The sequence below is a fragment of the Dendropsophus ebraccatus genome, chromosome 8 (genome assembly GCF_027789765.1).
Source record: "Dendropsophus ebraccatus isolate aDenEbr1 chromosome 8, aDenEbr1.pat, whole genome shotgun sequence".
Taxonomy (NCBI): Eukaryota; Metazoa; Chordata; class Amphibia; order Anura; family Hylidae; genus Dendropsophus; species Dendropsophus ebraccatus.
The window spans coordinates 113,580,288-113,607,512 of NC_091461.1; the positions used below are offsets into that span (position 1 = coordinate 113,580,288).

At 44.4% G+C, this 27,225-nt stretch overlaps 1 protein-coding gene across 1 annotated transcript in view; it reads right to left on the reverse strand.

Annotated features, from left to right (window-relative positions):
• Window positions 1-27,225, reverse strand: part of PIGK (phosphatidylinositol glycan anchor biosynthesis class K) — a 98,261-nt gene that overhangs the window by 68,926 nt on the left and 2,110 nt on the right. Inside the window, exons 2-9 of the mRNA XM_069979448.1 lie at window positions 26,774-26,827; window positions 23,646-23,737; window positions 20,016-20,151; window positions 18,695-18,806; window positions 18,168-18,264; window positions 17,894-18,011; window positions 13,485-13,595; window positions 9,843-10,015 (exon numbers count right to left, since the gene is read on the reverse strand). Of these exons, the coding sequence (XP_069835549.1) occupies window positions 9,843-10,015; window positions 13,485-13,595; window positions 17,894-18,011; window positions 18,168-18,264; window positions 18,695-18,806; window positions 20,016-20,151; window positions 23,646-23,737; window positions 26,774-26,827 (893 nt within the window). The remainder of the gene's footprint in view (window positions 1-9,842; window positions 10,016-13,484; window positions 13,596-17,893; window positions 18,012-18,167; window positions 18,265-18,694; window positions 18,807-20,015; window positions 20,152-23,645; window positions 23,738-26,773; window positions 26,828-27,225) is intronic.

Genomic DNA, 27,225 nt, shown 5'->3' on the forward strand with positions numbered 1-27,225 from the left:
AGGCAAGAGAGATGACTGATGGGCGAGAGAGAGGGAGGGATGATTTATGGGCGAGAGAGATGACTGATGGGTCAGAGAGAGAGATGACTGATGGGTGAGAGAGAGAGACACGACTGATTAATCAAAGATGGGATGACTGATGACCATAAAGGCTGCATTACACAGGAGGAGGGAATGAGCGCAAACCTGTCAGGTCCGCACTCACTTCCCCCTCGTTCCCCATGCGCTGCCTGTGCTATTACACAGACAGTGAGCTGGGAGCAGCAAGGAGGGCCGCCCAGAAAATCCTTAAATCATCCAGGTGGCCGATTTAAGTCAGCACCGGTCTGCTGTCACCGATCCTATTACGCGGAGTGATGAGCAGAAGACCGTCACTGTCACGATAGGGCCTCTCCAACACGTTGAAAGACCACAATCAGTCAGCATTGTGCACGTCGGCTGATCGTGGTCTTTTAATATGAGCCATTACACCAAACAAATACTGTCCGAAACGGGAGGTAATTGGCCAAGTACGGACGATAATCGTTTGGTGTAATAGAGTCTTGAGAGATGACTGAAGACCAAGAGAGCGATGACTGACTGATCAAAGAGAGAGAAGACGTGACAGAGGCTGATATGAAAAACTTATTAGAAAGAGATAGAGGGGTAATGAGAAACATGACTAATGATGAAGAATAAGGGCTCAGGGATTTGGAACAGAGAGATAAAAACCTGAAAGACTTGCTGCTTCCTGAGGTCCAAAATAGCTGCACCCTAAGGGGGTCAAATCCCAGCTGACCCCTTTACCCTTACCGTGCGGAGGGGCTACTGTGCTACGTGATGTGCTGGCAGGGATGTGCGTGTTGTCCCCAGATTAGCTGCTATGCCGGGAGTCGGTTCTCTTGTCTCTTTAGATATGCGCAGGGTCGTCCATTCCCCGCACAGATCACACATTAAATTTCCCGAGGAGCGCGCCGTTATTCAACGCTCTGTGATAAAATGCCAGGCCGCTCGGCTGCTCCGCCGTATTAGAACAGGGAACTCAATTATTGTAAATCTCCCTATAAACTGGTCACATTTGCAGGCTGCATGCAGAACAAATCGCAGGTCAAGCGGCTTTTACATCCCTTGCAAAACATCATCTTCCAAAAGCCGCCTGGCATTTAGGAAATAAATTGGTTTTTCAAAAGGAGAAACCATGGAGACAAATAATTCACCGTCCTATAATCCGGAAAGTCCGACAGTCCAATGTGTTACAGCAAAAGTCTAGCTGATTTCCTAATGTACTTTCTATGGAATTTCCCTATAGTTTTCAAGACCTTTGCTTGCCAGGATTCAATGCTTAGTGGAGGGAAAGTTACAGCAGATGAGAAGACTTATGTTCCCAAAGGGCGGGGGTCGCTGGGGAAGACGACCCTATTACACAAAGCGATTATCAGATGATTTGTTTGGTGTAATAGCTACTGTTAAAAGGCAATGATCAGCTGACATGCACAATGCTGACTTTTCTTCTTACGATAAGGAGGGTCTGCTGGCCATCATTCTATGTAGGAAATGAGGGGCGAGTGAGCGCTGCTGTTCTAACAGGTCGGCGCTCGCTTGCTCCACCTGATCTGCCCGTGGCTTTACAGTTACAGTCTTTTCATTTTCCCCTCTGAGCCTCATTCATAACCCCTCAGCCGCATACTTAGCTGTCCCCACCCCCAGTCTTAAAATTACCCTCTGAGCCTGATTTGTTCCCCCTAAGGACGCACATACATATTCTGTGTATCTGTGGATACAGTTCATGCACGGAAGATGCTAAGGACCGGATTCACAGACCTCCCGCCATCATGTATTAAAGTATTGTATTCCCCCCCAAAAGCTATACAAATCACCAATATACACTTATGGGAAATGCTTATAAAGTGCTTTCTTTCCCTGTACTTATTACTGCATCAAGGCTTCACTTCCTGGATAGCATGGTAATGTCACTTCCTGGATAGCATGATGATGTCACTTCCTGGATAACATGGTGATGTCACTTCCTGGATAACATGGTGATGTCACTTCCTGGATAACATGGTGATGTCACTTCCTGGATAACATGGTGATGTCACTTCCTGGATAACATGGTGATGTCACTTCCTGGATAACATAGTGATGTCACAACCTGATTCCCAGAGTTGTGCGGGAGAGGATGATGGCAGGGGGACACTGAGGGACACAGGGCACTGGAGGGACACAGAGAGGATGATGGAAGAGGGATGCTCAGTGTCCCCCCAGTGCCCTGTTTCCCTTAGTGTCCCCCTGCCATCATCCTCTCCAGCAGCCACAGCCCGCACAACTCTGGGAATCAGGTTGTGACATCACCATGTTATCCAGGAAGTGACACCATGTTATCCAGGAAGTGGCATCACCATGTTATCCAGGAAGTGGCATCACCATGTTATCCAGGAAGTGAAGCCTTGATGCAGTAGTAAGTGCAGGGAAAAAAAGCACTTTATAAGCATTTCCCGTGTATATTAAGGGTTTGTATAACTTGTGGGGGGCATTACAATACTTTAAAATTACATTAAAATTAGTTTAAACCTTTTTTCTAAAAATACATTTAATATATGGTCCAGTACAGATACTACAGATACAGCGATTGTTTAAACCTTTTAAATACTGTACTTACATAATCATGTCACTGGGTCTGTACAGTACAGTGAAGATATTAACAGTTGCGGCGCTCCTGGCATCATAATGATAATGTGATAATGATGCCAGGAGGTCTGTCAATCCAGCCTGTAGCATCTTCCGTGCATGGACCGTATTCACAGAACATGTAAATGCTCCCTATGACTCAATTCACCCCCCAGAGCCTGATCCATGCCCCTTAAGCCTTATATAAACCACCCTGAGCCCGATTCATGCCCAGACTTATATTCAAGTCAAGGAAAATTGGAGCCAGTCAACCAAATAGTAAATAATATCGCAGAAATAGTTGGGGCTTGGCAACAAAATAAAAAACTGTTATAAATAGGGGCACTCAAGGCTACAAAATATAAAAAGTTAGGAGATTTATCAAACATGGTGTAAAGTCAAACTGACTCCAGATTCCACTTTTCATTCCTCACAGACTCTTTGGAAAATGAAAGGTGGAATCTGATTGGTTGCTAGGGGCAACTGAGCCAGTTTCACTTTACACTATATTTTATAAATCTCATTTTTTCATACTTTATACCACTTTTTCAGCCAGCCCAAACCTAGACCACAGCTGTGATGAGGGTAGACTTTGTCTATTTTATTTCTTATAACTCGTGGTGCTTTGTGACTCTCTGCATTGCGGACACATTAGTCGATTTGGGTGTTATTTGCCGTTCTTGATATATTTGTCCCTTTGTGGTGAGAGGAGATTTGTGCGGGCATCGGTGCGATGGTCGCGGTTGTGATAATTCATGTTTTATTGGTGTTTGTAGTAATTGATTGTTGCCTATATGGTGAGAGTGGGCAGTCCTGGGTGACACACTGTCCTTCTGGAGAACTGTGGATCCCCGTAATGTTTGTGGCATTGTGATTTTTCAGATATACGACATCTGGAAGCCGCTTTCATCTTTTATTCATTAGCATTCACGTGTTATCTCTGTAGCATGTAGTACGGTTAACACTAAAATACAAGCAAATCCTATCCGTATAGAAGATTACAGAGCTTTTGTTAGGTCTCTGACACCTATAGCTTTTTATTCACCTTTTTCTGCCTATGGAGCGGTGTGATATTTCACGTTTTGTGCATTTTCTAATTGATACCATTTGAAGGGCAAGTTCACACAGTCTATTTTTCATTAAACAAAAACGGCCGTTGTTGCAGGTTTGCAATAAGGCAGTTGTTTAATGACAGCAGCCAATTATATTACAGCCTAGGGAACCATGGCCGTAGTGTATACACACTGCATACACTACGGCCGCACAAAATAGACAGCGGCCACACAGTGAAAAACGGCTGCACAAAATAGACCGTACACACAATGTAAAGTATGGGTCCCTGCCGTGCGTTACATTGTGTGCTATAGCTAATAGGAGTACGGGCACACCCGCGTTCCAATTCAAAGTGATGTTCACTCGGCCAAACATCACAGACAATTAACCTTTAGGCCATGCTCACACATGGCAAAAGAACGGACGTTGTTTTGCCATGTTTGAGCATGGCCTAAAGGTTAATGGTACATTTTGATTGCTTAATTAAAATCCATGTTTTTGGGAGCAAAAAACAGCAATCTTGGCAATTTTGCAGGATTATTAACTTATATTTTACATTTTGGCATGTGGCAATACTACTACTTACTTGTTTTGTTTTTCTCATGGAAATTCTTTTGGAATCTTCTTCCCCCGAATTGTTGCAAATCTTCAATTCCCATCCTACCTAGGCGGCCAAAGCTTTAGCTGTCCAGGCATGATGGGAGTTGTAGTTTTGCTACTGCTGGAGGGCTATAGATTCCCCATCGCTACATACTTGTACAATATACTTCTAGGCTATTGTATTACAGTGTATTGCATTCTGACCGTCAATAATGCACCAGGCCAGGTTAAACAGCGGGTGCTCCATACAAGGATAGCCACTTATGGACACCTTACCTATCACTACGTTCAAAGCACATCTAATCTCATGTATCTGCAAGAGATGAACAGTATGTGTCTTTACTCAATAAGAGAAAAAGATCGCTGATCTCAGGGAGACCAGCCAAAGATAACACTACCGGCTGCTAGTGAAAGCGCTCAATAAAGTGAAATCTTAGGTGCATTGCTCCCTGGGAAACATGAATATGCAAAATAAGAGCCCGTCGAGCCTCATTTAAGAGAGTCTCAAAACACCTAGCCAGAATCCTGCTCCACACTGATGAGGGACAACACCCCGAAACAGCTGTCTGTGGATGGATACCTGGTCTTGGTTTTAGCTTATCATTACATTGATTTATAGGGCCACTTACTATGGTGGTTTTGGTGGTTTCCCTACAGAAACCACTCCTTGGCTGGGTCCTGTGTTTTGAGATTCTAAAATGAGGCTCCACGGGCTCTTCTTTTGCATACTCATGTTTCCCAGGAAGCAATGCACCTATGATCTAACTGCATTGAGCGCTTTAGCCGGCGGTGTAATCTTTGGCTGGTCTCCCTGAGATCAGTGATCTTTTTCCGTATGGCTCTACTAGGCATTGCTCCCACCTAGACAGAGTTGTGCTCCACACTGATGAGGGGCAACAACCCGAAACAGCTGTATGTGGATGGATACCTACAAAGTAGTCATGATTTTTTCTGCTTACATACAACCACAAATTGCAGCAGCTACAATGAGGACAGCTGGGAAGAGGTTGCATATGCTCTTTACTTAAGTTGGTCGTCTGATTTTAGCCTTGCATTAAGAGAGGGAGACCTCCATTTAGATTCTTCATCTTCTGTCCCTCAGAGATGCATGCATAACACAGACAGATCTAGGATTCTAATAAACTCTGTGTAATACTTCATTTTCCCTGTGGCGGCGCTGTGGGTCAGACTTGGATAGACAGAACTTTACTTATGTGCGGCCAAAAGAATGAAGGTTTGATCCCAGGAATGGGGCCCCCACCTCTCACACATATATGATGCATCCTATAAATACGACGGAATCCAGAGACGCATTAGTTACACTTATTATAGGTCATTGCTGTATTTGACAGTAAACACTTTAAATGAGATTCTGGAAAAATGAAAGTGTCTGACGTGATTTTGAAGGTAATATGGTAAAAAACCAACACATAGCAAACATGAAGCAGTCTCTATAATAGAAAATGTTACGGTCCGGTCAAGGCCTGACAAGTTAAATAAACTCAGATTGTCAAAGAATTGTTTCTACGAAGGAAACGAGACTGAAGGGACTGAAGCGACTATATGTGTCAGCAGAGCTCCACCTAGTGCTCAAATGTAGAAACGCAGGGGGAAAAAAAAAATCTGTTCCAGGTTTAACATGATTCTAGCACAATAATAAAGGAATATTCTATACTAGGTGCTCCAAGACAGGACTGATGAACGGATACAGGGTCATGGGTGCTCTAGGTTCATTGAAATGTATGGGGTGTGATAGCTAACCCATCTGGTTTGCTGGTACAGTGCTGTGCAGTGGTCATTGTTGCTGCATTGTGGCGTCTGTGGGGTTGTGTGACTTAGGGCCCTATTCCACGGGCCGATGGGGGCCCAATCAATAATGCAAACGAGTGCCGATCGTTTACTGGGAATATTACACGGCCCGATAATCGTTTAGTGAGGGCTGCAGGGACATTGTTACCTTTGGTGCGGCCTGTCTTAGCTAACAGACTGCTCAGCCAATCACTGGCCGCCGCGGTCCTGGCCAGTGATTGGCTGAGCAGTCTGACAGCTAAGACAGGCAGCACTGAAGCTGCTGCTGCGCGGGTGACCAGGAGGAAGAAGGAGCGCAGGAGAAGACCTGCAACATGTTTAGGTAAAGTATGGTGCTTGTGAAATTGTTGGTCGCCCGTCGCGCATCACTATTCCACGCAGCGATGCGCAGTCAGTGCCCGTTGATTTTAGGTTTGAACCTAAATAAATGATCAGCCAATGACACGATCATCGGCTGATCATTGTCTTTATTCCACGGAGCGATAATTGGCCGAATCGGGACGATACGGCCGATTAACGCTCTGTGGAATAGGACCCTTGGACTTGTCCCCATATTGATCTCCATTGACCACCAGAAGTAGCTACAGTGGTCACATGACCATCAGCCCTAGAACATGGAGCCATGGAAGAATCCACTTGGTCTGATGGGTTACGTTGTCTATCATGTGGACAACCAGGTGCGACATTTACCAGGGGAAGGATGCACTATGGCAGGGGTACTCAATAACATTTAGTGAAGGTCCACTTACCGGGGTCTATTGTCAGGTGAAGGTCCGAGCTGAACATCAGTATTAAACGTGTTGCGCTCCCCCAGTAGTATATAGCCCCCCCCCCCCCGTTGCTCCCCCAGTAGTACATAGTCTTCCTGTGCACTCCCCCGTAGTATAAAGCCCCCCTGTGTCCTCCCCCAGTAGTATATAGCCCCCCTGTCCTGTGCCCTCCCCCAGTAGTATATAGCCCCCCTGTGCCCTCCCCAAGTAGTATATAGCCCCTCTGTGTGCTCCCCCAGTAGTATAGAGCCACTTTGTGCCCTCCCTCAGTAGTATATAGTCCCCCTGTGCGCTCCCACAGTAATATATAGACCCCTGTGGACTCCCCCAGTAGTATATAGCCCCCCTGTGCGCTCCCCCAGTAGTATATAGACCCCCACTTTGTGCTCCTCCAGTAGTATATAGCCCCCTGTGCTCCCCCTCCCATATAGCCTCCTTGTGTGTTCCCCCAGTAGTATATAGACCCGTACTTTGTGCTCCCCAAGTAGTATATAGCCCCCCTGTGCTCCCCCTCCCATATACTCCCATGTGCTCCCCCTCCTTATACTCACCTGGGTCCGGGCGTCTCCTTTTCTCTTCCCCCTCCTGTGGCCGCACTGCAGCGGTCACAAGAGGCCACTCTCCCCTTGTCCTGGCGTTGGCGCTCCAGTGACGTCACCAGAGAGCGGCCTCTTGTGACCGCTGCGGCCATAAGAGTGACTAACAGGGAGGGAGCCAATGGCAATAGCAAAGGGTTTGGCAGAGACTTGCAATTTCAAGAACAAACAAGATTGTTTTGGGAAAATCTGTATGTGTCCTCATTTTTTTGTATGTTTTTGGAATACCCCCTACCTGGATCAACAAGAATAACAATATTGCTGTAGTCTCTGATATGGGGATGCAAGCGAGCGCGGACGGAACTAGACTTGCTTGCAGTTACACAAAGAGAGACTGGTTTTATCCTCGGTGCAATGCAGAGGTATTCCTTAGCATTTCAAGTTTTTAGCTAACAAAATGGAAACAAAGCCAATTTTTTGCAATATTGGGTCAAAGATGAAATAGGATATTTTACAAAAGCTGGAATCCGGAATTAAGGAGGAGGGAGAGTGCTTAGGTTGGCCTATGGCCACAGCCTTGGTAAAAACTACTTTTTAAAAATTAAGTTAAATTAGCTGCCTATCGATGTAATTGTACTGATTTTAGGAACATAGATAGCAGGACAGTTTTACCACAGGGCAAACGGCGTAAAGACAAAATCTCCCTGAAACTTTTTTTAAAAATTGGGGTTTGTTTTTTTCCCCAAGTTTCACCAAAGTTTTAGTTGTTGTTTGTTTTGCATGTGTCATTATAAAATGTAATCTGTCAGGTGTGTAACAAGTACAGAGCTGCAGACACAGGCAGATAGATGGCAAGGACTAGAGATGAGCGAACCGGGTTCGGGTTCGAGTCCATTCGAATCCGAACCCGAACTTTTGGCATTTGATTAGCTGGGGCTGCTGAAGTTGGATAAAGCTCTAAGGTTGTCTGGAAAACATGGATACAGCCAATGACTATATCCATGATTTCCACATAGCCTTAGGGCTTTATCCAACCTCAGCAGCCACCGCTAATCAAATGCCGAAAGTTCGGGTTCGGATGGACTCCAGCATGCTCCAGGTTCGCTCATCTCTATTAAGGACATAAAACAGGTGATGTTTTTGTCTTTGCTGATGGCCATTTGCAAAGTTATAAAATTGTATTTTTCCACAGAAGCTTAAGTGCCACATCTGTCTGCAGTGCTAACTGGTAGGGACCAGACAGATTCCCGCTAAAGTTTTTATTTTTTTTGCGTAAAGACTGCAGATGCTATAGATGTCATCAAGAAATGCCCTATGACCACCAACATTGCTCGATACCTATTCCAACCCATAAGGATATCAGCCTAGGTCACCTCCTCAATAAACCGTATTTCATTAAACTTCCTGGCGTTGTCTCACAAATGTCTCTACTATGTGCAATACACTAATAAACCACAAGATGGCGCCACAGACTACTGGAATAACCCTGATAGCTGTATTATGGCTTGTTTTCCTTCTCCCTGTAATACATTATTAATCACACATACAAATAGCTGTTTAAATTTCCTTTCGCCCCCACATCACTCCTGGAACACAGACTACAAATGCTGCCGTTTTCTTTTCCATAACTCTTAACAAGTGATATAGAAGTATTTCCCAAATCTGTATAACTTTCTGCCACCAGTTGATTTAAAGAGTTATTTTTTCTCCACAGTTCCCCTTCAATGTCTCTGTCTAAGGCAGATAGTCTGATTTTTGCACGGACGACCCCACTGTAATGAAATAGGGCTAAACCTCTCCATGCAGAATGAGCATAAATGATGAGCACGCTGCATATGTAAAAACCTGCAAAGCGGTCATGATTCTTTTGCTGATTTTTCCCCCCCCACTGTATATGTGCATAGCGGTGTGGGTTAATGACAGGCAGCTGCGTGACCACGGCTGCCTGTCATTAGCTCCGGCACTGGCCACATTGATGTGTGCGGGACGGCCCACACTGGAGCGACTCCGCGCACATTTAAAGCCCCTTCAGTCTAGGAACGTACATATGCATATGCATATCCATGATTTTCACATACACTTAGGGCTTTATCCAACTTCAGCAGCCACCGCTAATCAAATGCCGAAAGTTATGGACTCGAGCATGCTCCAGGTTCGCTCATCTCTAAAAAGGATCCTTTTTTTTTTTTTTTTTTTTTTTTAACGTAAACAAAACGTAGTCGACCTCATTTATGCGTCTGTTAAAAAAAAAACAGATCCATTTTGATACTTTTTTTCTATAATGAAAGTCAATGGAAAAACGGATGCACACAATAGCCTCCGTTTTTTTCATGCAATTTTTGGGGAAAAAAATAGATGGAAAAAAAAAACGGATTGCAAAAACGCAGTGGGAACTTGGCCTTACTAAAAACTATAATCTGGGAAATACCTTTTCTTTGCCGCCTCCAGATGGGGATTCAGCACCACAGTTTTCTCGGTGAGCTCCACTTTCCTCACACTCCCGAAGAAATCGGTGATGAGAACGGTTTGCGGGTCTCTCTGGAAGAGGTCGGTGCGATGTCCGGGCGTAGAAACGCACAGGCTCTTAGGACAGACTTGGAACTGCAAAGAGAATTCCATCATGAAAAGAGATAGACGGCAATGAGGGCACAATAAGCAAAAGAGAAGGAACGCTTCACTGTAAGGGCCCATTCACACTACATGACAATTCTTTGAGCGGAAAGAGGTTCACATCTAGTATTTTTTTCCCCAGGTATTATGGGAATTGTAGTTTTGTAACAGCTTTCAGGCTGCATTAGATGGTTGGCCAACCCCACCTACATCAGCAGGCGAGGCCACCATTAACCTATCATGGCCAGCTTAAGTGTAACTGTCTTTTTTTTTTTTTTTGCACAAATCAATAGTACAAACGATTTTAATAAACTTTGTAATAGGTTTTATTAGGCAAAAAAAAGCCTCTTTCTGTACTCAAAAAGCAATCTCCCAGCCTCCCCTCCCCCCCTGACTTCTTATCTGTGCATTATCAGGCAAATCTGTCCTCATTACAGAGAAACCAATGAAGACGGATTCTACTGTGTCCATTATATCCTATGGAGGAGGGAGGGGCGAGGGAGGTGAGTGAGCTGGAAGCGGTGACATGAAGGTCAGATGTTTGTAGACTGTCTGGGCACCTAAAATGCAGGATTCAGGGGTCAGAAAGGTCAGTGCTTCTCTAGGAACTTGCTGAGAGAAGATTGCAGGGTGTTGTGCTGTGCAGGACTGCTCCGTGCTCACTCACTCCTAACAGCCCCTCCCCTCTCCATAGAGCATAATGAACACAGAAATCCTGCTTCTTCAGCAGTGAGGGCGGAGCTAGGGAAACAGCTTTTTCAGTACAGAAGGAAACTCTTTTGGTAAATAAAACCTATTACAGAGTTTATTAAAATCGCTTGTACTATAGATATCTATAGTACAGGGATGGGGGCAAGTCAGTGGTTTAGCAGCTTTTAACATGTGATCGCTGGTATATTTTCGGCTTTCTCCTTTAGTCTTCCTTTAAATCACATAAGACGTGTTTGTGGCCGGGAGCCCGGTCTAAGTTGTCCCATTACTCTTAATAGCTGGCCCAAATTCCTACGTGAAATAAAGCTGCAGATCTAGCAGAATAAATCAGCGGGTTGTAAAGATTTTGTGCACCTCGCGGGGGTCGTAAATACTTAGAGATATAAATGCACTTCTGCTCCCGACATGCACTTTGTTGGTCTGTGTGAGCAGGGAGGTGGGGGTCTCCTTTGAACATAAATCGTGTCTCAAACATTTGATATCCGGCTTGATGTGACAGTGCCCCCGCTGGATGTCTCGCCCGGCGCTGAGGGTCCCTGTACAGAAGCCGATTCTTTCCCGCCATGTTCAAAGACTGACGGCTAAAAGCAGTTCATCCATTCCCTGTGATGTGTAGTAGTGTAACGCACACTCAGCTTTTATCTCCACTCCGCGTCTCCTTCTGCATCAGGAGGGACGTTCAATGTCTGTTTAAGCAGAAGAATGAGTAATGGCCAGGCATATGGACACGGCCGCCTCCGGCTGAAGGATCAAAGGTTTCTACCTAAGCCAAGAAAACCATCAAGATGTGTTTTGGATGCTAAAGTAAAGACGGAAGCAATGGCTGAGCTGGTGTAGGGTTATTCAGGAGGCTGCATGTATTAAAGGGGAACTCCAACTTGTGTAAACTAAGGGCCCTATTACACGATATCGGCCGTTACGGCTGATAATCATACCGTGGAACAGAAGGCAACGATCAGCCGACATCGTTCATGTCGGCTGATTGTTGCGTCGTTTGTCTTTCAAACATGTTGAAAGACAAATGACTGTGATAGCAGCGATCTGCAGCCGTCACTCCATGGAATAGGAGCAAGAGACCGTCACTATCCTCTATGGGCTGCCAGGACCATCTAGCGACCACCCAGGCAGCCTCTCTCCTCTTTCCATAGAGAACCCAGGAAGGTTTAGCCATACCAAGTTTTCATGTGTATAGGGAGGTCAGGAGAGACTATTGAAGCTGTACAGCCCCCTTAAGGATTTGACAAGGGTCAAATTATATTGTTAGATGATGGGGTCAGAGCGTCAACAGGTCTGACTGTCTTGTGGCATGTTTCCAGTATGAAGTGATCAGTACCATCCAAAAGTGCAACAAAGAACTGGGTACCAGGGAAAGGGTCACGAGACCAAAGACTCATTGATGCACATGGGGGTGAAGACTAGCCTGTTTGGTCCAATCCCACAGAAGAAATGCTGTAAAGCAAACTGCTGAAAACGTTCCTGTTGTCTATAAGAAGAAGGAGTTAGATCAAACAGAACATTGCATTTAATGTGTTTTTGCCAGGTAGGAGATATCAGGAGAAAGAAGGAACGGGCATGCTGAACTGTATTGGTCCATTTATACAGAAAGATTATCTGACAGATTATCTGCCAAAGATTTGAAGCCAAAACCAGGAAGGGATTTGAAAAGAGGAGAAATCTCAGTCTTTCCTTTATTACCTGTTCTCTGTTTATAGTCTGTTTTGGGCTTTGGCTTCAAATCTTTGGCAGATAATCTGTCAGATAACATTTCTGTGTAAATGGACCCTAACATGCCCAATCCCTAGTTGGTAGATAAGATGGGAATAGAGATGTCTGTCTAGAAGTCCAACCATTAAAGGGAACCTGTCAGTGGATTTCTTTTAAAGTGAATTGAAGTTGCTGGTGGTGTGATGTAGGTCATGTGATACCCATTATATACATGTGGGTTAAATACCTGTGTCTGAGTAAAGGCCCTATTCCACGGGGTGATGTAGAGGAACAAACGAGCTCTGTCAGCGCTTGTTTGCTCCTCGTTCCGCGAGTAGTCGCTAGATCGTCCGGGCAGCCCATAGAGGATAGTGGCGGTCTGCTGCCACCGATCCTATTCCACAGAGCGACGGCAGCAGATTGCTGCAAACACAAAAACTTGTTTTTCAAAATGTTTGAAAAACAAGCGACGCAATGATTAGCCGACATGAACAATGTCGGCTGATTGTTTCCCTCTATTCCACGGGACAAATATCAGACGTAACGGACGATAATCGTTCCGTGGAATAGGGCCTTAATATGTTTTAGATATTAAACTTTTTTGCTTGCTGACAGTTCTGCATGTTAAGGAAGTACCTGGAGTCAGTGGGGCATAACACAGCAGCTGTGAATGAAGGAGGCATTCCTCTCTCCACCTGCTGCAAGCATGCCTGCTGTCTGATAATTGTGACATCAGACAGGAGGCGTGCTTGCAGCAGGTAGAGAGGTGAATGCAGAGAGATGACTCCTGAATTCCGAGCTGCTGTGTTACGCCCCAATGACAAAAAATGTTATATCTAAAACATATTACTCAGACACAGGTATCTCATACACACGAATAGAATGGGTATCACATGACTTATATCCCACTGCCAGAAAGTTAAAAAAAAAAAAAAAAAAAAAGTGCCGACAGGATCCCTTTAATAAATATCACTCAATAAATTCCTAATACCCAATTCAGGAAAACTGAAAGGAACCATATAAGAAGGAGAAGAGTAGATCTTACCAGATCATTCATGTTGTTCTGACTGGCAGGGTGGATTTCCTCCAGAAACTCCAAAACGTAGAACGTGTATCTGTCCATGAGGTGAACACCAATGGCCATATCTGGTTGGTGCTGAAAGAGGAAAATATCCAGTTATAGGCCATATAGATCTATACACAAGGGCTCATACACATAAGGGCTCATACACATCTACCAGCCTCCATGTGTATGGGGATGTTATAGCCTAGAAGCTAATGAAAATGCCTCCCTGTATTAATTACAGACATACAGATGTAGAATAATAGCTCCGATCTACCTACGCCCCAAAGACGAGCGTAAGATAAACTGCCTTTATAGATCCTTCATCTGGGGTGACAAACAATCCAAAATCTCTTTTAGCATCCTTCGACAATCCAAACAACATGGTGGCCTCAACTTTCCTGACATACGCTCACTAAACTTGGCAGCGCAATTCCGTATTATACGGGATTGGGTCCAATGCACTGAGGTACATACAGACACAAATCTGGACTATCACATGGCTTCCACCTTATCATTGCCCAACCTATTATACACGCCCTACAGCTCTTTACCTCCGTGGGTCAAAGAAAATCCCCTCCTCGTCTCCACGTGGAAAGCGTGGAATAAAATCCGTAAGGTTACTGGTCTTAACCCCTACTCCTCTCTCTTCGCTACTCTAATCGGTAATCCAGACTTCCAACAGGGTCACCCGAGCTGTGTCTTCCGCACCTGGCACACAGGGGGTCTTCGCCTCCTCATACACTTCGTCGACACGAAAACCAAGCAACCACTGGCCCTACAAACCCTAAAAGAAACTTACCCTTCACTCCATTACCATTCTTTGCCTATCTGCAAGCCCGCAGTTACATTGCCAAATATATTCGAGCCATGCCCCTCGTGGAATGGGACACCACTTTCTACAAGGCACTACACCTCTCCACCTCCTCCAGACATCAAATATCACTATCCTACCACTACTATGCCCCCTCTCTAGACTATCGGAACATGTCCACTGGACTAGTCCGTTGGACCCAGACTGGTATGGGGGTGGATATCCCCGATCTGCTCTCCATTTTAGACTACTCAATAAGAACCCTGCCTTCCGCTCGCTACATGGAGATGACTTTGCGGATCTTCCACAGGACTTATATTTCTCTCACAAGGGGTTTTAAAATGGGTATCTTACAATCTGATGCCTGCTTTAAATGTGGAGAATCCGGAGCGGACATAGCTCACAGTCTCTGGTTCTGTCCAGTGATACAATCCTTCTGGAGAGTGGTGGAAAGATTCGCAAAGTCACACCTGGTAACCTTTGTACCTTATGAGGCCTTGTGGGGGATTTTTGGTTGGACAGATCCCTCTAAATATAAATGTGACTGGGGAGCCAGAAGACTCCTGCACTTTTTAGCTGCGGCAGCCCGAAAAGCTATCTTACAGGTGTGGAAGTCCCCACTCCCTCCCTCTCGCCGTCTTTTTCTGGACAAATTATTATTTCTGTTCAGAATGGACTGGATGGAGGCCAGGGCCGGCTCCAGCTTTTTGTGGGCCCTTGGGCGACAGAGCCTCAGCGGGCCCCTTTGAGGAGCAAATCATGGAGAGACAGGTGAGGAAAGATTTGCAGCAAAAGAAACATGCGGCTGCTGCATATCTTTCTCCTCCTGTATCTCCTGATCTCTCCTGCATGCAGCTCCTGCAGAGCAGGAGCTGTATACAGGAGAACTAGCAGCACCAGCATGATTATATATATATACACACACTGTATATCACTGCAGGACCTGTATATAGGAGAACTAGGGGTCTCACCATGTTTATATGATAGAGACAGAGAGAGATAGAAGATAGATAGATAGATAGATAGATAGATAGATAGATAGATAGATAGATAGATAGGAGATAGATAGATAGGAGATAGATAGATAGGAGATAGATAGATAGGAGATAGATAGATAGGAGATAGATAGATAGGAGATAGATAGATAGGAGATAGATAGATAGGAGATAGATAGATAGGAGATAGATAGATAGATAGATAGATAGATAGATAGATAGATAGATAGATAGGAGATAGATAGATAGGAGATAGATAGATAGGAGATAGATAGATAGAGAATAGATAGATAGATAATAGATAGATAGATAGATAGATAGATAGATAGATAGATAGATAGATAGATAGATAGATAGATAGATAGGAGATAGATAGATAGGAGATAGATAGATAGGAGATAGATAGATAGGAGATAGATAGATAGATAGATAGATAGATAGATAGATAGATACATACAGATATCTAGTTGTTTTGTGTATAGAGGTCCTGCTGTAACATATATATATCCTGCTGTAATAGATATATATATTACAGCAGGACCTCTATACACAAAACAACTAGAAACCAGCACATACAGAACACTTAGTTTGCAGAGCCTACCGTGCTGTCCTCTATCAGGTCAGGTGTCCGATCACATGACCCGTGACATCATCAAAGGTCCCACACTCAAAGGTCCTTTCCTACTCGGCTGTAGGGAAGATTTGTGAAGGAAGACAGGTGCCCGGGGGCCCCAGTATGTATCGGCGTGGCCCCTAACTGTCACATGCGGCCTCTAGGGGCCCAGTCCCCTTTGTTACTACACTTTTTTTTCTTTTTTACTAACAAAAAAATGTAGTAACAAACGGGAGTGGGCCCCTAGAGGAGCTGTGGGCCCCGGCATTTGCCCTAGTTAGCCGGGTGCTGACGCCGGCCCTGATGGAGGCCTCCATCCTCAAAGAGCGAAGGGTTGAAAAATTCTTCACTGTCTGGGAAACCTTTGTCCCCACACTACCCCCGCAAATCCAGGACAAAATCAAACACACCTTCCAAGACACTACATGGTATCTCACCAGGCAACTTGCTAATGACCCACCAATCTCAACTACACTGTGAGTTGACATGCGAAAGATTCTAAATCCTTTGGGTATTCTTTGGAGCACGCGGAGACCCACGGGCAACCCCCCCTCCCCTGTTTTTTGTTTTTTTTTAAGTTTAGAGTTAGAGTTTTTCTGTTCATGTTAAATAAGGAAGCTGCATCCAGCCTCCTTGTATTTCTCTGCTGCATCTTTCTCTGATGGGGCGTTGCTTGATTATCTGTCTTATAATTGTATGTGCTCCACACTACTTGCACGCCCTACCATTGTATTCTGATGCAGTGACTGCAGACGCTCTCTTCAGATACATACTGTACTGTTGCGTTCTTATTAACACATGTCTGTCTGTGTTGTCGAAACTCAATAAAAACAGTTTTAAGAGAATAATAGCTCCATTGATCGCTATGGCAGATGCAATTCTGTCACTGTTTACCACACACTGCTCCATACATCGTGTAGTGGCCGTACCTGGTACTGCAGCTCAGTCTCATCATCCTGAATAGAACGGGGCAGCATTGTGTTGCAGCACCAGATGTGGCCACTATAACATGCATTAAGATTGTGCCCAATAAACAATGAGGTGGATAAAATTTTTGTCACAACTAATTCACTCAGCTGATAGGCTGGTAGGTGTGCCAGGAGTTGGACCCCCTCCAGTCTGATATTGATGGCCTATAGCTAGAATATCAAAGCTCCAGAAAGCAGCTTTGAAAAGTACTTTCCCTTCAAATAAAAATACTAATATATTATCTGAATATTTAACATGTACCGTGTTCCTGTCATTTAAAAAAAAATAAAAACAACTTTTCACATCACATTTAAAATTTTGATCAGTCGGGGTCTGAGTGTCCAGCACCTGCCCCACCCCGATTTCTAGATGCTTCATTCCTTGACTCTCTCTGTACACTCAGACCAAACCAAGCAAAACTTGTGTCTCTGCAGCATTTGAAAGGTTGATTTTTTTTTAACAATGATTGGGACAGTAAAGGCCCTATTCCACGAAACAATTATCGTCTGTATTCGGCCAATAATCGTCCTGTAGAATAGAAGGAACGATCAGCCGACATCGCTCATGTCGGCTGATCATTGCGTCGTTTGTCTTCCAAACATGTTGAAAGACAAACGACTAGGATAGCAACAATCTGTTGGCATCGCTCCGTGGAATAGGAGCAGCGGCAGCAGACCACTGCTATCCATATGGGCTGCGTGATCGATCTAGTGATCACCCGCGGCCCCTCACGTACTCACCCGCTCGCTGCCGCCAGCTAGAATAGCGCTGATAGCGCTCGTTTGCTCCTCTCGTCATCCCGTGGAATAGGGGATTTAGCGTTTTACTGTGTTTTTTTTAAGGTGTGAGTATCCACTAGTACACTCTCCCTTACAGGTCATAGATGAATACCCACACAGGTTTCCCAGACTGCTAAATTGATGGGGATCTAGGAAAGTTGGGTGAGCACCATGGTGGCACTTTGTATTTGTCATCAGTGTGGGGGAAAGGATGTACTCACAGACAGAGAGTCTTCTCCAACCTGGCTGCTTGCAAGAGCGATGATGTTAGGAGAGTAAAACCTCTCGTACATGGAGGCTCCTTGACATGTATCTATTATAAAGAGCAACTCATTGTACCTGTAAAGAAAAAAAAAAGTATTAGTATCTGGGAGCGCAGAATAAAACCACTCCAATGCTGTAGTGATGTTCCTGGAGAACCATGGACGCAGGAGCCACGAGCAGGTTATTATCTCAATTTTTATCAATGTTTTAACTTTTTTATTTTTATTCTACCTTCTTTTCTGCCACATTTGTTCAAAAGCGTCAGCGAGCTCAACATTGGTGATTTCTTCGGAATCTTGAAATTTCAGGAAACCGTTCCCTCCATGTCCTGCAAGAGGCCGAGAAATCATGATGTAAGAGCAAAGGCCCAAAAAGAAGAAATAGCCCTGAACATGCCACATAAAATTAAAGGGGTTCATCTATATCAGAGGAGAAGGACATAAACGCTATAACAATGTCTCCGAACCTGTGGCTCTCCAGCTCCCATCATGCCCTCACAGCAGCTGGAGAGCCACACGTTGAAGGAACCTGTTCTAATATACCAAAAGACTGTTAAATACCCAAGAGACCCAGTGTTCTGGTGGTCCCTCAACGATTCAAGCGGCTTCCAAGCTTCCACCAATTACTTCAAGTACGGCACATGACTACCAAGACCACCAATTGACACATCATCACTGGTGGCTTGTGGACAAAGAGTTCTGCCCATGGATGATATACAAATACATACAGAAGTTACTCCTATTAGTCGTATATATTACCAGTCATGTAGATGAGAATATTACTCCGGTCATCAGACAGGAGACGCTTTAGACGCGGTGTGCTGGGCGGTAATCTGCCGGTCAAGACTCTTAGAAAATTTTCTACAGTCACCTAAAAAAAACAAGAGAAGAAATCTGTAAAGAATGGGGGGGGGGGGGAAAGGGGAGCCTCCTACAAGAAAGAAGATACAGTGTGCCCCTCCACCATCCATCCCCTAGATGCAGATATTATTACTGAGCTGCCACAAACAGCATTGCTGGTTTGTATAGAACACTACTGTAGGATACATCATAGAGCAAAGTTTATCTTAATTTTCCATTTTGTTTGTTGCAGATGCTGACATAACACTGGGCACCGAGGCACGTTGTCCTATCTAGCACCTTCATCAGGTCAAAAAGACACAACTTCTTTACAATAGTCCATAGAGCTAAAGTGATCGTATACCATAGAGCCAATGTTTCGTGCAGAGAATGACCTTTCTCAAAAAGCATCTGCAACAACCAATGTGGATATACACACATATACTATATTTGTGTGTGTGGATATATAGAGATATATAGATATACAATTGTACCTGTTACCATATGAGTGTGCAGACATAGTCCAAGTTTTGAGGTTTGTACAAATGACAGTACCACTTTAAGATCTACTTTAGTCTATGGTGGTCCTACAATAGCTCCCTACACACAAACCAGCAGTTCCGGTCTCCATCCTCACCATCATTATCTCCTGCCGTTATATAGAAACCCATCCAGAGAACAATCAGAATGATGCTGTGGATGTTACACGGTGACTATGACAGCAGTGATCGCTTTCATTAGACACACAAAATGGTCAGTAAAAAGCTTCAACCACAAAGCAACAATCCTGCGCCGTCATACGGACTCCATCTGCTCGGCCCGTGCTGCTGTGCTGGAGCGGTGCCAGGATGACACCAGCCTCCATGCCGCACAGCCACCCTCCTGGCACTGATTATTTGCCAAGGGGAGACACTGGGGATCCTGGCAGCAGCTCTGACATGCTGACTCCTGTATAATTCAAAGCAGATTGTCCATGTTACATGTTTTACATTTACATTGGAGAAAAGCTGTAAAAGTTAGTTCTGCATCTGCTTAGAGAATTGAAGATTCTAGGTAACATTATCGGTTAGGCGGGGATCACACTGTTTTTTGCAGTCAGTTTTTTTTTTTTTGCAAAAACAACCGCTTTCATCTGTTTTTATCCTTTGACTTCAATAGTTAAAAAAATATATACATGTATACATATATACACAAGGATGCGTATTTTAGCGTTTCAGTCTGCAGAACATCTGAGCTTTACCTCATAACCTCTATAGTCGACTTCAACGTTATCTCCGTAGACGTTCAGCTCCATGTTTTTGTGGCTGAACACTGTGGCCGGTTTGGGATTCCTGGAGTTACACGCCATGTCGTCTGCCAGCATCAGGATGATATGGCTGTAATAGAGGAAATAAGGGAGCGTGTCATACAAGACAATATCTGCTGACAACACATGAGCCAAACCAAGCTATAGATACCAACCCAAGCTACAGATGCCAAACCAAGCTACAGATACCAAACCAAGCTATAGATACCAACCCAAGCTACAGATGCCAAACCAAGCTACAGATACCAAACCAAGCTATACATACCAACCCAAGCTACAGATACCAAACCAAGCTATAGATGCCAAACCAAGCTACAGATGCCAAACCAAGCTACAGATGCCAAACCAAGCTATAGATGCCAAACCAAGCTACAGATGCCAAACCAAGCCATAGATGCCAACCCAAGCTACAGATGCCAAACCAAGCCATAGATGCCAAACCAAGCCATAGATGCCAAACCAAGCTATAGATACCAAACCAAGCCATAGATGCCAAACCAAGCTAATCATAGGTAATAAAAATGAGGAACAAGAAATACGACACAAAAACTTTATTTTATGGTTTTCAGTTTTTTTTTTAATGCAACTGAAGTGATTACAGCATGCTGCCTTGTGATAAATTATGCTACAGAAAGAGCAGACAGGGAGTGAATGCAACAGGTGCTGCAACCTCACTGAGTACTCGCTGCACTGCAGCTCCCTATGTTCCTCATTGAGCTGAAATTAGACCCCCCCCCCCCCTCAAGCTGCGCTGCCCTGCGGCCGACATGGAGGAACATGTGACCATGCCCACCTCCAGTGTCCTCCACTGACTCTGTATATGCCTTTGGAGGAAATTAGGAGAGGGACATGGTCACATGTTCCTCCATGCCGGCCATCTTACGGACAGACTCACCACAGAGCAGGACAGCACAGGCTGGAGGAGGGGAGTCTTTAAGTTCTATGAGGTACACAGGAACAGCTGCTGTCAGTATATACAGTGAGTACAGTTACTGATACTGTACACTGAATTATTTCACTATAAAGTGTCCAGTCCCTTTAAGCTTTGCAAATGGACTGCAGGGGGCCGGGGCAGGCTATCACTTCATATTACTTTCTGACTAATGGATGCTAAAAGATATTTCCTGCATCATTAACACCTGAACATGACAATATAAGGAATACCAGAACTACTCAAATGTGCCGGTCTCATCAGAGCTCCTAAAGATGTAATATACATACATAGACACACAGAACAAAGGGGAAAGGAATTGTCTCCGTCTAACAAAGAACATAATGCAAATTCACATCCTTTCCTATTTCATCTGCCTGTAAATTAAGCAAAGGTATTTCATAGGTCAGCTAGTTAAAAAAAAAACAAAAAAAAACTTTATTAAAAAGGGACTGTGAATTACTGTGAGTCTTTTATAGATCTTATTCAGTCTGAAAGGAGGAATCACAAAAAAATCTTACAACTCATAAAAAAAATATCATGATTAGGCCCATCCACCGCTGATCAGGCAGGAGCACCTGTTAAAATTATGGTCGTATTTTTGGGGTCCCATATTTATCTACAAATATGATGACTGAAAAATTCCGTAAAGGTAAGCCATTTAGGCATAGAGGCGTGTCGTTCAGTCTATTCAGGCTGCTAGAAGTGGAGAGAAGTGTTTGGCTAGGTGCTTCGCTTCTCTTGCTGAACAATACTTTCTATAGAGCCTGTCACCTGCAGTAAAGAGACAGATGGGGGGAAAGGATGGGGGGGGGCTGCAGTCTTCTGTTCTTTATGTGCCATAAATTGTCACTATGTGGCAAACCCATATAAGTGCATTAAAAAAATGACTAGGGATATCTGCGTGTTAAAGAGGTTGTCCAGGCAAAATCAACTTTTCCCCGATCAAAAAGTAAGACCGCAGGGGGTCCGACCTCTATATCGACCCCCAGCAATTTTTTATGTATTGTGTGTCTGGACTCACAAATGGGAATGGCCTATTGTCAAAAGGGCTGGATCTAGCTAAAAAAAATAAAATAAAATAAAATAATAATAATATATTCTGCTTAAGGGGCATTTACATGATTCACTTAGTCCCTACTGTAGATTCGCTCCTCTCTAGACAAAACCAATTAGAGACGCCTGTACAGTATGTGAGCGCGCCGCTCTCCTGTATGTGACACCTCGGCTTGCAGCTTCTCACTTTGCTCCTAAAATACCTCAAGTAAAGCAGTGTCAGCAATACGGAAAGAGATCCCAATGAACCCCCCCCCCCCCCTTACATCTTCTGCTCAGCCCCCAATCCAAGCTCCGAGCAGATGGGGCGACTTCTAAAGCTTCGGATTTGAGCAGATACATGACAGGATTTGGGAATGAAAACACTGCAGTGTACATATGTAAGATGTCTTCTCCGGAGGACGCGGCGAGATTGCATCCACCTTTCTAGTAAATTCCCAGGGGAAGAGGAGCAGATTCTTTTTATCTATTGATATGTGGATGATAAGAGACTGAAGGAACGGAACGTACAATCTGCCGCAAAACTATTCAGAGACACAAAGACGATAATGGACGTTCCTGGCACTTATGTGAGGGAGGAAGACTCTAGCTATGCCCCAATGGAAAGCTTCTTGTCTCTTACAGCCAGTTATCGTTTTGCGGTTCATAACGTTCAACTAAACTCAGATACAAAATCCCCAAGGTGACAAGATGGTAGGAACCTGTCACTTACCTGCAGCCATTATACGGCATTGCTTCTATACCTGTGCAGGGAAGGAGATCTTTGGCCTCCAGAACAGCGGTGATTCATTATGGCAGAATACACTAGGTACTGAACTTGTGGAATTACGTGGACAGGGTGGTCACAGTTGAAGAAACTGGAGTACAGCAATTTTGCAAAGTTCCAATCTGAAACGCCTTTATAATAAGAACACCCTTCACAGTCCACAAGATTAACAAACGTGTTTCACACACGCAGGTTATTCATCCTCAGGCATGACTAAGTGGCTTAAACTGGAGATGAGGAAGGTATATAGGTATAGGATTATATATATATAGTGAACAATTATACTGGGGGGGGGGGCCCTCCCAAAAATGCCCTTTTATCAGAAAACTGTAAGGATTAAAGAGGATATACCACCAGGTACGTCCTCTTTAAACTGACCCACGGATAGAACGGCGCAGTCACAGAAAAGCCGGTGCCGCGGTCCGTTTTTCGAGCGTAGTTCTATGCACGGGTACCACGGGTACGGGTGTGAAGCACTGGAGGCGGCCGGCCCCCAGTGGGAGGGAATTCCCTCCTCTCTATGACGCGGCTCCATTGATTCTAACGGAACTGCGACATACAGGGGCAGGGGATTCCCTCCCACTGGGGGCCGGCCGGCCCGCCTCCAGTGCTTCACACCGGCCTGGGACCCGTGCATAGAACTACGCTCGAAAAACGTACCGCGGCACTGGCTTGCCCATGATGGCGCCGTTCTATCCCTCTGTCAGTTTAAAAGAGGATGTAACTGGTGGTAGATTCTCTTTAAAGCATTTAACAAACACACGAGCGCTGTGCTACACAAAGGCCATACCAGGATGAACTTCCCTCTCACCTGTCAGGAATGCCAAGTCTTTTAACGCTCCTGTATACGGAAAGAGTATTGGCCACATGTCGGTAGTTGAACCAAAATCGAGAGGTACAAACCTTAAAAAAAAGCAATAAAACTGAGTGTTAATAAGTCTCTGAACACACCCAACCATTACTCAAATATATAGAAGAAAATATACATCACAACTATCCAACTGGGGTCAAATATAGAGAAGAACTACACCATCTCTCTGTAACATGGCGAGCAGCGGAGTGTGCCACAACTATTTGCTGTTATATCAATACAACAAGGATGGACAGCGCACGGGATCTGCAGCTGTGTAGGAGTACAATAAAGGCGAAGGCCGGCGAAAAATTTTATTAAAGTATTGTTTGGCCCCCAAAAGTTATACAAATCACCATTATACACTTATTACGGGAAATACTTATAAAGTACTTTTTTTTTTCCCCGCACTTACTACTGCATCAAGGCTTCATTTCCTGGATAACTTGGTGATGTCACTTCCTGGATAACATGGTGATGTCACTTCCTGGATAACATGGTGATGTCACTTCCTGGATAACATGGTGATGTCACGACCCGACTCCCAGAGCTGTGCGGGCTGTGACTGCTGGAGAGGATGATGGCAGAGGGATGCTCAGTGTCCCTTCAGTGCCCTGTGTCCCTCAGTGTCCCCCTGCCATCATCCTCTCCAGCAGCCACAGCCCGCACAGCTCTGGGAGTCGGGTCGTGACATCACCATGTTATCCAGGAAGTGACATCACCATGTTATCCAGGAAATGAAGCCTTGATGCAGTAGTAAGTGCAGGGAAAAAGCACTTTATAAGCATTTCCCATAATAAGTGTATATTGGGGATTTGTATAACCTTTGGGGGGGCCAATACGATACTTAAATAAAAATTTTCAACAGACTTCTCCTTTAAAGAACATGATGGGCAGGGCAGGCGATGTGCGTCTGTGTAGGGCTAGTAGTAGTACAGTATAAAACATGACGGGCAGGAGACGGGCAGTGGTGTAAAAGGAGGACTAGTAGTAGTAGTACAGAATAGAACATGATGGCCAGGGCGTTTGCAATGATAATCTTACATAGACCGCTCATTGTGTGGCCAGTCCGGCGCAACAATTTATTTACCACCTTCTTAAGTTATAACCAATAAAATCTAAATTCTACTAAAGCAGGTTATCCTAAAATGAAAGCAGAAACTGCACCCTGGGCCTTCACAGATCAGGTCCAGTTAATATATTGTATGTGTATTAACCGTAAGACTCCACAAAGCCTGGGATATTACACCTAAGCCCCAGCTAAGCTTTTATTATGGCGCTATCTATGAGTCTATTCACAGTGAGAAGCGGAGACCTGGAAAACCCATCTGTGTTCTTTATTACAACTGATCTCAAGATATTAATAAAATAGTTCAGCTCCATAAAGAAATATGTGAAAATATTGCTGGAAGTGTTATACACACACACACAAACAGAGGGTATCATTGTCTTCAGACCTTTGGGACCATGATGCTGCAGCGATTTTAACATAATAAGTCTATGGAGACGACGCGGCCGTATCGTCTCCCTCAGAGAGGAAAGAAGCAATGGCCAGTTTGGGTGTGAATGTTTTTTGCCTAAACATAACAAGAGTATGGAAAGTGGTCTTAGGCCTCCTTTACACAGCAAGAAAAAACATACAGCACAGGCAGCCCATGGGGTGTCATCCATGGGCCACCTGTAATTCACAAACACATTAAAGAAAACCTCAATGTATTATGACAAAGGTGCAGGTCAGTGTGTCCTATGTCCCCTATCAGGCCCTATCAGCAGGTTAGTGTGTCCTATGTTTTCTATCAGGCTCTATTAGCAGGTTAGTGTCTATGTCCCCTATCAGGCTCTATCAGCAGGTTAGGGCACCCTCTGTTCCCTATCAGGCTCTATCAGCAGGTTAGGGCACCCTGTGCTCCCTATCAGGCTCTATCAACAGATTAGGGCACCCCCTGTCCCCTATCAGGCCCTATCATCAGGTTAGTGTGTCCTATGTCCCCTATCAGGCTCTATCAGCAGGTTAGTGTCTCCTATGTCCCCTATCAGGCTCTATCAGCAGGTTAGTGTCTCCTATGTCCCCTATCAGGCTCTATCAGCAGGTTAGGGCACCCTCTGTTCCCTATCAGGCTCTATCAGCAGGTTAGGGTACCCCCTGCCCCCTATCATGCTCTATCAGCAGGTTAGGGCACCCTCTGTTCCCTATCAGGCTATAGCAGTATGTTAGGATGTCCTATGTCCCCTATAAGCAGGTTAGGATGTCCTATGTCCTGTATAAGGCTCCAGCAGTAGCGTGCTCTAACCTGCTGACACGTACCATTGAAGGGGTTGTCTGGGGTTTTTGCAGAAATTTATAGTACAGGCGATTTTAAGAAACTTTGTCATAGGGTTTATTAGCCAAAAAATTTATTTTCATCATGTAAAAGCAGTTTGAAACTCTCCCCCCAGTCTTCGTGATTGTATATGGAGAGGGGAGGGGTGGAGGGAGATGAGGCACCAAAACAGGACAACAAAGAGTTAATTTACAGCTACATCACCGGGCTTTCTCCTCTGACAGTCAGCACTGACCTCTTTGACCTCTGAATACCGGGTTTCACACAGGTCCCACTGTGTAATCCTTTGTTTTCTGCTGCCGACTAATCTTCCTCCTCCCCCCTCCCCTCTCCATACACAGAGCCCCGACTGATGTAGAAGAGTTGAAATTTCCTGATAATGAACAGTGAATGAGAGAGATAGGGAGGGGGGACCTGGGGAAAGGCTTTATGAATGCAGATAATGGCATATTTGCCTAATAAACCCAATTACAAAGTTTCTGAAAATCGCCTGTACTATTGATTTCTGCAAAAAAATAAAATAATAATAAAACGACAGTGACACTTAAACCTAATATAATCTTTCTATAGTGATTCCAGGCCTTATGGTCGGGGATGTGCAGATCTACAATGATGTGGCCCTGGCTAACAGAGGAGGATCCTGAGCATCTATGACACCCATATCCACTAACAAGACATATAGAAATTGTGGAGATGTCCTCGGTAACATTGTGTGAAGTCAAATTTCATCATGATACTAATAAATCATGAGAAATGTGAAATACTTACCAGCACGGCCCAGTTATTTGTGTGTCCGCTTCTGAAGAAATGTTCTGCTTTATTCTACAAGCACAAGAGAATACAGTAACGTTACTTCCCATTAATAATGCAGGAGGATTCTACAGGCCTATATGAACCCTCCTCCAATACCATGCACAGCTAATGGGGGTAATAATGGCTCCAACAGCAGCTGTCACCAAGCTCCAGGGCAGCATCCACCCCCTTATAATATGACTAGGAGTCAGTACTGACATTGCATTAAGTAACCTAAAATAGGAATTTTAATCACTGATATCCATATGCATCGATCACCATATATATATATATATATATATATATATATATATATATATATATATATATATACGACAACCAAAAGATACTGGACAATAATCCCAGATCACTAGATTAAATCAAATCAAAAATTGATTTAATCTAGTGATCTGGGATTACTGACATTG